Source organism: Lepisma saccharinum, chromosome 1 (assembly GCF_977018435.1).
Source record: "Lepisma saccharinum chromosome 1, izLepSacc3.1, whole genome shotgun sequence".
Lineage (NCBI taxonomy): Eukaryota > Metazoa > Arthropoda > Insecta > Zygentoma > Lepismatidae > Lepisma > Lepisma saccharinum.
Genome location: NC_139229.1, coordinates 146,181,631 through 146,193,214, shown reverse-complemented (window position 1 = coordinate 146,193,214; position 11,584 = coordinate 146,181,631). Strand labels below are relative to the sequence as shown.

Here is an 11,584-nt window from a genome sequence, read left to right as displayed (position 1 = left end):
TTGTAATTTCAGAAAGTGCATATCTAAGGGTGTGTGGGATCCTGCAAAGTCAGTACCGGGACCAGGACAAAAATTCCAGTCCTGATCCAGACCTCAAGAAATGATTTCCTGACTTTTCAAGATCGCAAACTCAAGTGTTTTTTGCACTCTAGGTGTCTGACTTGAAATTAACAGGTTTTTTTTTATCCAGAAGTGCAAGAACTTCTCTTCAGGGGGAAATAGTGTGTAGAATTGAGATTTTCACTGTGTCAAACATTTCCCTTCCCATAGTTTCCATGAATATTTCCTCCTCAAATGTTGGGATAAAAAATCCATCCAATACACTCCTATATCTAACTATTGTTCTTGTAACAATAATTTCTTGCCAGTCAGAACTTGCATATTGATAATGAACAATGCTGTTCATGTGTTCATGGAAAACCCTCTACTAAGAGGCTGAATTAAAGTAAATTCTGCAGCAGTTAGAACATAATGCATATACAAGAAATAGATCACTTTTTTTTCCAAGTTGTAAGGTACTTGTACTTCACTAAGACGAAACTCCATGCTCAACAGCCCTCTAAGGGCCAAGGCCTGCCAGAGCGGAATTTTCCATTGGGTGATACGTGGTCAGCACATCGAGTCCCATTGCCGCTGTTTTCCGACTTTCTGTTCTCATGATGCTGAGTAAACGCTGAAATTTTGGAGCTCCCACTGGGAATTAAACCAGGGACTACTCGCACCAAAGGCGAGAGCGCTAATCATTTGGCTATGAGGGAGCCTACTTGAACTTCACACAATAATTAATTGCTATTTTTGGTTGTCACTTTCACGACCCATGCCAAGTTTATGAGGCAAGCAGAAAGCTCTGCGGGCCTTCATAACCAGTGACATGAGGGCAATCAGAGGATCTTTCTACTTCAGTGACGTACTGTGTGTGTTTATCTCTTTATCACATTACCATTCAACCCCATCATTGCCGTTAATCAAACTAGCAAACCTATCATTTTGAATGAATGTGTCTTCTGTTATGATAAAGTGACAGGATTGGTGCAAGTTCTTTCTGGACATTTTCTCTCCGATGGCATACCATCACCACCTTTGTAATGAAGGGGTCCTGGGTTTCATTCCTCAGAGGCACAAGGTTCACTATTTTAAACCATAGCTCAGTCCAGATCAGTCTATCTGTAAACAAAACAAAGTAGAACATCTTCTGGTTATTGTGTGACGAATGTTTTTTTTTCTTCTTTCTTTCTTTTTACTTCATTTGTATTTACAGATTTAACGTATGCACCTGAATCTGTGATACTCCTAAATGCTTTAAGTATACCTCTGCTGGCCTCAACTGAAGCTTCCCTTTCTTCTTTTTAATACTATGCAAGATAATCACATACAGTAGAGCGTCGATTATCCGAACGTCGGTCAACCGAACGACCGCTTAACCGAACTGTGTACTCGCTCGCACCTGTTACTCTCCCACCCTACCGTCCATCATCCCCCTCACTCCCAAACCAAGTTTCCCACAGTAGTCGCTGCACTGAGCCACCGCTGGCGGAACATTGCTTCTAATGGGGCCTTCATAAGGCGCTGCTGACCGGCCAAGCCGCCAGTCGCTGTGTTTCAACAATCAGCACACTTCTGTCGGTTTGGCACTGGCTGTAGAAGTAGCGGCAGTATCAAAGCTGTTCACAGCAACAGCTGCGCCAGCTTAGAGTTGAGGCGTGCCGCTCCGCGCAGTTTGAAGGATTGCGCGCCCCCAAGAAGAGCTTCTCACGGTGCAAACAGTAACCTTCTGTTCTCTGTTACGACCACTTGTGTGCTGCTGCGTGAAGAAGTGAACTTGACGATACAAAATGCTTAAACGTAAATGTGTCGTCCTTTGTATGAGGGACAAGTACGAGATTATTAAAAGGTTAGAAGAAGGTGAATCTGCAACCACTTTATCCAATGAGTACAAGGTGGGGAAGTCGACAATTACGGATATAAAAAAACAAAAGACGAGCATAGCAAATTTTATAGCTATGCTTGATTCTACTGATGGATCAACAAGCCGTAAAACTATGAAGCTCGCCACTAACACAGATCTAGATGATGCTGTTTACAAGTGGTTTACACAAAAGAGATCGCAAGGAGAACCTATCTCAGGTCCCATTCTGTGTGAGAAGGCAATGCAGTTCAACGAAAAACTTGGAGGGCCTTCGAACTTTAAAGCGAGCACGGGCTGGTTAAAACGCTTCAAGTCAAGACATGGCATTCGTGAGCTTACAATACAGGGAGAAAAACTGTCGGCTGATTCTTCAGCAGCTGATTCTTTCAAAGTCAAACTAAGGGACGTATTAAGGTAAGAAGATTATGCTCTCGAAAACGTTTACAATGCTGACGAAACTGGACTTAACTGGAAAGCTTTACTGAGAAAAACTCTTGTTTCACGTCATGAATTAGCAGCACCTGGTCCTAAAACAAGCAAGGACCGTATTACAGCTTTGGCTTGTGCTAATGCTACTGGAAGTCACCGACTGCCTATGTTCGTCATTGGTAAAAGTAAAAAACCGCGTTGTTTCAAGCACGTTAATATGTCAGCCTTGCCTGTTGTGTACACCTCACAAAAGAGCGCCTGGATGGATAGTACGATTTTTATGAAGTGGTTTCTGGACGTTTTCGTACCCTCTGTAAAAGCTCATCAGCTAAAGAATGGGAAGAGGGAGAAAACACTACTTCTCCTTGACAATGCACCAACTCATCCGTCATGTGAACGAAAAAGACGAGTTCATAAAGGTAATATTTCTTCCACCTAACGTAACCTCCTTATTACAGCCCATGGATAAAGGCGTCATTGAGACTTTCAAACGATATTACAGGAAAGAATTGTTGCGTAAGTTATTGTTAGAAAGAGAAGAGGATGTAGAAGAAAGTCTCTTAAGAAATCATAAGAATATTGACTTGAAAGACGCGTCCTACATGATCAGCGCAGCATGGAATAGTGTAAAGGAAGAGAATTTGAAAAAAGCCTGGAATAAAATTTTGGACACAGAAGAAAATTCACAAGGTATGATTGAAAATGACGAACAGAATGATATGTCCGAAATTCTCGGTATGCTAAAAGAAATAGATTGCCACGAATGTGATGAAGAAGACGTTCATGAATGGATGAATATCGATGATGCAGATCCAGGACACCAAATCATGCTGGACAGTGAGATTGTAAACGTCGTCACTGATAAAGATGACACCGCCAGCATCTCTTCAATCAGTGCTCCAGAAAGTGAAGATGAAAGTATACCAACAGCTTCTGAGGCGTTCACTTGTTTAGATACTGCCTTGCGATGGTTTGAAGCCCAAGATGAAAGTGACCACTTTCAGATATCTGTAATGAAAAAAGTACGTGACTTAGCTGCTCGTAAGCTGCTCAGGCTTGCTTAGACAGACCAAAATAAAGGATTTTTTTAAACGTTAATTTTGTGTACTGTGTTTATTGTTCATGCAAAATGCGTATGTAATATGTACATATTTTTGTTTAATAAACTGTACCACATACTATATATTCCTACTAAAGTTGCCTTTGTACGTTACTTTGTAATACTTAAAGAGATGCCTGTTTTTATGAATAAATTTACTGTACAGTACTTCTTTTTGGCAAATAAACATGTACAGTTCGATTATCCGAACAAACCAGTTTTCCGAACACCCATGTCCCCCAATTACTTCGGATAATCGACGCTCTACTGTAATTGCATAACTGGTGGGGAAAATTTATACCTGTCGAAAGAGGACTTCTAAATATAGTTAACACCCCCACACCCTATATGCCTTCATGGCAGGGTGCTAAGCACAGGGGAGCACTTTACCTTTTTTCTTTTTTTTTTACTTATCAACTCAAAGGTTCTGTAGTTTTTCCAAACCTGTAAGCCTGATATATCAAATTTTAGTTACCCTGGTATTATTATGATTGCTTATTAATTACAATGAATATAAAAAAAAATATATTTTTGCAGATGACCTGTATGTAAAAATGTGATGAAATAAAGGGCATCAAATTACCCATGTCTTTCCTTTCCTTTTATTTCAATGTATACCTCATTTAAAAGGATGAAATAATTTTGTGCACAGCTGCAAGAATAATGCAAAGGAAGTTTTTATTTATTTATAAATTAATTACTTTAATAATACCCGGATCGGAATTTATGTATGTGGATGCAGGGGGCTGATAGCAAATCCATCTTCTTCTATACACAGTTTCAGTTGTAACCTTTAGGTCAAGTTATGTTAGTAACATTTTGTTTAGCACATTCCACATTTTTTTCATCATGTGGCTGTTTTCAAAGCAATTATTCCTAATGGTAGCCCCTCTAAATCCAGGCCTGATCATACTTTGCCTAATATGTCTCCAATAAAACCACAGAACTCTGGTAATCCTTTCTGCTTTACAATAACAAAGTTAAGGAAATTTAAAGGAAAGCTTAAATGAATTTCAATTAACAGAATATTTGCTCCAATTTCCATAAGCTTACTCACTAAATGAATACCAAAGAACAGAAAAGTTGTTATAGGATTATAATTGTGACAACTTTCACATGCAGAATGGCGTGAACACCAGAATTTATACTTATGTAACATAATAATATGCTTACTTATTTTACCATCCACATTTCCCCAAAGGCGTATATATTTATTGAATATCTTTGAGTGAGAAGAGTCATTTTGGGATGGATGGTTACCCACACGTGTCCACACCTATCAAATTACTAAACAGTTACATCTGTAGTTCATTTATAGCATAGTTAATTTGCACATTGCATTAACTGTGATCGGAGATGGTATGACTTATAGGATGGAAGGAATGGGACAAGGAGTGTAAGGAAGTGTCCTGACCCTTCTTACATACAGCTGAAGGAAGCCATGGGAAAATGTCAGCCAAAAATGGATTGATATATTAGGAAAAGAAACTGATGCTTCTACATAAGTTTTAAGCAACCCAGAATTTTCACATAACTTGAATCAAGTGATACCACTCTTTTTGGCTGAACCCCTCCTAATATGCACTTTCAGGGTCCCCAAAATGCACACAAGGACTGATTCCATTTTTAATCCATTCTAATAGCATGATCTGTAGCTAAAAACTCTTAATAGAAAAACTAAAACTAAAAAGGGTAAAGAGAAAAGGAAAGCTTTTCCTCTTTGTTTTATGAAATGTCACTTTTACAAAAGCAACTTTCAATGCACATATTTAGCAACAAAGGTTTGTACATTATGATTAGGGAAAGGATTTGAAGGTGCAAATTATAGTCTGGAAAGGGGGGAAAAAAAGTTCTGAAAAAGTTTTCAAAAAGGTGCCTGTTTTCACCTGACACAGCGAGGGAACTTTCAGTGTTCACACAGTTGCCACATTCAGAGATAAGTCTCTAAATACGACTGATTTGTAAGACCCGTTGGAGACGTAATTCGTGAGAAAGGTACTACAGCGAAACCTCCATTTTACATTTTCCCACATTTCCTCAGCTTAGTCCCCCGAGAAACGTAAAATTGAGGTTCCACTGTATCAACTTTTCTGCCTACTTTTGGAGAAACGAACATAGTATATTTTTCCAAAGTTAAATGAACATTTTGATAATAGCTAGATGCGCCTAGTGGGCCATCCAGACTTTTTTAAAAATATAAAAGTAAAAAATACCATGGTTATGCGAGTTTCCTTTGGCATTTCGACAATTTCTTTTTACAACAAATGTCTAGGATATTTTTGACATCCAATTGGAATACATGTGCATGGGGGAGGAGAAGGTGAGAGGATTTGTTTTTCCTCCTGCAATTGTTGCATTTTTAGGAAAACTGTCTTGTAGTGTATAAAAGATAGGTTAGTGAGTGAAGATGAATCGGATTAGTGCGTTATTACTTAAACACACAGTTTTCCAGGTTACGAAACGAGGATAAACATCTTGACCAGTGGTAAAAACCTCAAGGAGGAGGCAGGGGGTGGCATTGTGGAGTTTTTTTTCTTTCGATTTCTTGATCACGTTGGCACTACCCATCATAGTTGCCGCCACTCGATTATAGTATACCATTTTATAGCTCTCGTTCTGCTCTACAAAATGAGACTCATAGGATTTTATATAGCTGCTCAAGAAGAGTGAAAATTATTTATTTTTCTGTCCAATTTTTTTTAACAAAGCATGAAAGAAAATGAAGGTACTGAAGCATCAAAGAGGGTGTAAGAAGAGGATAAATATGCTAATCTCACGAAAAGGTGCAACGAAGTGTTCATTTTACTTGATTTCATGTCCTAAAATACATATCTCAAGTATGAAAACAGCTATATTTTTGGAAATGTGCTGCATCATAAAATCCATTCCCTAATTATGATCAATTTCTCCAAGAGCAAGGTCAGAGCTATATTCACTGATATTGCATCTTTACCATATAATTTCCAAATGAAATAATATAAAACTCACTGCCACTACTATTCACGAAGATAGCTTCAAGCAACAATAACATTGGCAAAATGGAGCGACCAGATTAAGATCGGGCAATTTTTGCCACCCCAAACTTGTGCACCCATAGCCCAAATCTGGTCCTTGGTGGGGCAACAATTCGAAATTAGGATGCCTGGCCCTGTAGTAGTTATTAACCATTTTACATCATGTTCTGACTAAGCTAGTTTAAATCTGCAAAAGCAAAAGAGCATTTTTAAATAGACTTTATTAAGTTTACATATGTAAACACCTCCTATGTATTACTTAAAACTTCTGGCACATGTATAACTTTATTCACAATATTTGTACATATTACTTGTACATCCACTTGTTGGCTGATTTAAGCAAGGAATGTGAATAAAATAATAAATATGTTTGAATCAATAATGCATTTGAGGTGTTTATCTATCTATATGTATTGGATTATGTTGCACATACACACATTATGCATTGGGATAATTTTATCATGATGCACATTTCTTTTCCAGGCACACACACAAAAAAAAAAGAACATGAAAACATTTCAAACAAAAATATTGCAAATGAATCCATGTCATTGTTCTTCTCATAAGATCCCAAGTTTCCTTTTCAATCTTTGGCATCAATCCCATTGGCACTTTCGACAAACAAAACTTATGAGAAAAAAATATAAAAAAGAATTATTTCTTGTATCTTTATAACAGTTTGTACCACAATACATTATTTTATTTACAATATATTACAGTCTGTACAGAGCATATATATAGTTCATTGTGTTATACAGAAGTACCTAAGTGATAGCACTCACTTTGACAACTGCACCATCCCAACAACTGCCTTTTTTTCTAGAAAGTATGGGGTTACTTTCTTAACAATCTTTCAAAATAATTCTCTTTTCACAGAGCCAGTGTTTGGGAATTCATTCACTAAAGAAACACATTCTTTTCTCCTCACTCACACGTTTTGCACTCAAGCACTCAACTGCACTACACAGAGGCACTTTGTCTGCAGCTTGCGGAAATTGTACAACTTGATGCATGATGTAATGTTTCTAATTCAAATGTGCGTGTACACATCTTGCTAGCACTGCAATCAATACAATACAATTGTGACAATAAAACTGATAGGATTAGCATTCAATCCATACACTTTTCAAACAATTGTTCAAAATGAAGTATTTATCGTATATTTCATTGTGCTGATTCAGGACTTTGAATCAAAAAAACAAACAAGGCATATCACGAAAAGGTCATCATTTCTTGCTTCATACAGAGAAAAAAAAATCACGAAATATGCGCACATTATGTATACCATCCATCCATGATGGAATTTTTGGGTTGATGTAATATGATTATAACTTGAGTTGATCCTAGTCTTCATGCACTTTGCAGCACAAAGCTTACAAAGATTAACAAGCTCAAAACTAGCACCTCTAACAAATGGCCCACCAAATTCACTGTAAATTTCACAGCACGTCCGTAAAATTCTCAATGCAGACATTCTGAGTGAATTTTGTAAGCATCACTTTAAAAATCACAGCACAATTGGACTACCATCACGAAACACAACCATTAAGTAGGTCCACCGTTCCCTGGACCTTATCATTTGTTTAGGAACTTCAACAGTCTCTCCACCTGCAGAAGTGACTATTACGAACTAGTGGGCGGTGGAGGCCTGCGGTCATAGTCCCTGCGATAGTCTCTCTCTTTGTTCCTCCAGTCTGAAAATCCTGGGGGACCACTGTTCGAGTACCGGTCTCTCTGGAAGTGGGGCTGTTGCTGCTGTACATCTCCCTGTTGTGGGTACATCATCCCTGAACCATATTGCTGTGGTGGACCATAGTGGCTGCCAAAATTTCCTGGTCCCTGGTGAAACCTGTAACATAAATCACATTATACTCTGATGAAATAGCATTGGCTTTAAGTAATCATGTAAATGTTACCATTATAAAAATTTAAGGATGAGACAGATTAATCGGTACTCTATCGGTATCAGCCGATATAGGCATATCAGTTTTCAGTAAAATTACTGGAAATTTTAGCATTCTGCTATTTCTATAAATATCACGTAATTTAGTGCAATATTCTGCCATCTTGTTTAAATTTTTATGGATATAAATATGTAATCTCCCTGCCCTATCTTGTTTCAAAGTAAATGCCTACATATGCAGCTTCTTTAGCATCGCAGTCATCATGTACCACACATTTATTAAGGAGGTCAACGAACTATTCAGGTTCTTCAAAGATCATTTGGAATCTCATATCGAATGTGTAGAATATTGGTTATCGGTAGCAGCCAAAATTTCATATCAGCCCATTCCTATAAATTTATTGATGATAACCAATAGTATAGCAGATATAACATTGAAGGATGGACGATATGGATTTTTGGACATACTGATCAAGTCCCAATATAAAATTTAGCAATATCAATATTCTACCGAACCAGCCAAAAATACAAATGTTCCCTGAAGAATGTCAATGGCTCATTAACCTCCCAAATTATAGTATGCAACAGGTAATTGCAATATGTTTTGCATTGGAAAAAGAAACACTGTATTTAGACATTTACTTTACTGTGTTTATAAATAATAGATTACAGGCTATTTTTAGATATATCAGATGGGCAAATTATCGGCAATTTTACATAGACTGATATGCTTATATTGACCAACAGAATACCAATTAATCTATTCTACCCCTATTAAACAGCTAGCATTTCATTTAGAGCCTGAATGATACTCAACTCATTAATAACCTAATAGTTCTATCAGCATTCTCCTATTCATAAGATCATTAACAAAACGTGGAATAAGTTTCAGAGTAGTATTTACAGAAATTTCAGAAAGTATCTACCAATCAAACCGTCATCTTAATGTGTAAGGAAGGGTAAATCTTTCAGCCCAGTTGTCACATGTGATTAGGAAATGAAAGTACAAGTTTTATACTTTGAGGTTTTTCATGTAAAAATTTTGCACATTTTGTTTCTGTAAATTTTAACAGTATTCAATGAATCAAATTTATTTGAACTTATGCATTGCACTTATTTAGTAATATGTTAAAGTATCACAAAGTTGTCTTAAAATTTATTTTGAAAAACATTTGTAAAAGTTACACAGGGTTCCCACTAACTTTGCCAGCCGTAGCCTCTGTAAATTAAGGCAGTAGCCCTTCGAAATTAATTGGAAAAACTAATTGAAAACTCCATTTGCAATGTGGAAGTACAAAACACCACTTGTGCAATATTTAAACTGCATTTCTTACCCGCATCGTAAATTCCATTACTTCAGGCTTTGTCCAACAGATTTCCAAGCAATTTTATAATGCTTTAACATAGTAATAAATAAATGTAAGGTCTCAAACTTTGGAATCTAATCAAATAAATGACGTTTATTCAATATGTTGAAAATAAGTGGAAAAAAATAAACCGTAAAAACATTGCTTCACAAAATATCTGCAATCAAGAAGCTTGAAGAAAATGTGAAATGTGTTTTTAGCCTCTGATCCTGGTAAGTAAAAAAAACAAAAAAAAACATTCAATTCCCCTGACTTTTCCCGGACAGTGGGAATCCTGTCAGAGAATTTGTTTTGACAAAATAATTGGGCATCCTGTGTCTCTGTGGGGAGGGTTTAAATGTGTACTTCCATGTTGTATGCATGTTTGAAGTACTGAAATAGCAACTTGCACTCATTATTATTATTCTTTTAAAGCCCTTGCTTCTAAACCTACAAACAACATAACACCCACCTTCGTTTATCTTGTATTCGATGATTTCTGTCTCGATCTCTGTGGTACCCAGGGCCTCTTTGGTAATTGTCATATCTGTCTCTCTTGTGGTCTCCTCCAAACCTGAAAGGTACAAAACAACTTGGATGTAAAATGGTATTCTATATCCAAGATATTATCTAGCCATAAATATTAACTTAATTGTACAGGTAATTTGTATACCCTGATGTACATCCATGCAGAACTAATGCAGGGAAAATAATGTTATTACAAGAATATCTGACTCAAAAATTTACCACTGTTTTCCCATTTTTGTACAGTAGCAGACAGTAGCATAAGAATTACCAAATCAAAACTGCACCAAAACCATCATGAACTGGGGGATTGAAGTGAACCTGCTGGAACTTGCATTAAGTATGCAAATTCAAAAGAGAATGCGATGAAAAATTTCAGCACCAGAATAAGAGAATACCCATGCATCCAAGAAAAGACCAATGTCCACAGAAAAAGCTTAGCAGAAGGAAAACTGTCAACGATTCAGTAAGTACAACCTCAGAAGCACCCAAGCAAAGAGTACCCCCACGACCTTTCGTAAATAGTAGGAAAAAGAGGGGGAGAAACATGCATACGCACCTATCCTTGCCAAACTCCCTCTGTTGCATTCCCGACCATCTGTCTCCTCCACCGTCCTGCGTCTGATTGCCAGGCCTACTATCCCCATGGCCTTCCCCGTATTCATGGCGTGGGAAGGACTGTCCGTAGGAGTTTCTCTGTGGGGTGCCAGGTTGGCCGTCTCTCCTGCTCTCCTTCCTTTCCCTGGGGTCAGATCGGGGGTCTCCTGCTGCTCTTGGATCTGGGCCTTGCAATTCTCTATCCCTACTACCTCCCCTTTCATCTCCATCTTGGTCACCGGGGCGATCATTCCTCCCTCTAAAAGCATAAGTTACTTCTATGTAGTACATGTATATGTACACATATGTAGCTCTTCCCCTCTCTTGTGTGGGTATCTAAGACCGTAAGGATTGAAACTTACCTGTTCCTCTTTCTTTCCCAATTAAGTCTGATGATGAACATATTTGTTTTTTTGTCATAATTGAATATTGTTTATTCAAACCATGAATAAAGACAGTGTGGAATTTGGTAAAAGAGAACAGCATTAAAAAATAATTACTGCAGACACACTACCCTACAATAACACCTCAGATGGTTCCTACACATTTCATTTTCATCTAAATTCTGGGATCAAACAATATATTGCTGGATAAAGAATCCAGAAGAAAATGCACAAATGAATTCATACATGCATCTGTCTCCATCTTTTTTCATCCTAACATTGATTTTAAGATTATAGAATAACCCAAAATTTACAGATTTTCCACAAATTTAAAAAATTCCACAGAAATCTTGAGAAGAATTATCTTGTTTTATGTGGGTAT

The 11,584-nt window shown here is 37.3% G+C and overlaps 1 protein-coding gene across 4 annotated transcripts in view; it reads right to left on the bottom strand.

Moving 5' to 3' along the window:
• Positions 1–6,995: 6,995 nt before the first annotated feature.
• The window catches only part of Chd1 (chromodomain-helicase-DNA-binding protein 1), a 91,755-nt gene continuing 87,166 nt past the window's right edge, over positions 6,996–11,584 (bottom strand). For 3 of the 4 annotated variants that reach the window (XM_083139941.1, XM_083139944.1, XM_083139948.1), the window contains exons 28-30: positions 10,782–11,078; positions 10,170–10,271; positions 6,996–8,297 (exon numbers count right to left, since the gene is read on the bottom strand). In XM_083139941.1, coding sequence (XP_082996067.1) covers positions 8,072–8,297; positions 10,170–10,271; positions 10,782–11,078 — 625 coding nt within the window. In that variant the 3' untranslated portion in view covers positions 6,996–8,071. The remainder of the gene's footprint in view (positions 8,298–10,169; positions 10,272–10,781; positions 11,079–11,584) is intronic. The other variant, XM_083139952.1, reaches the window with a different exon arrangement.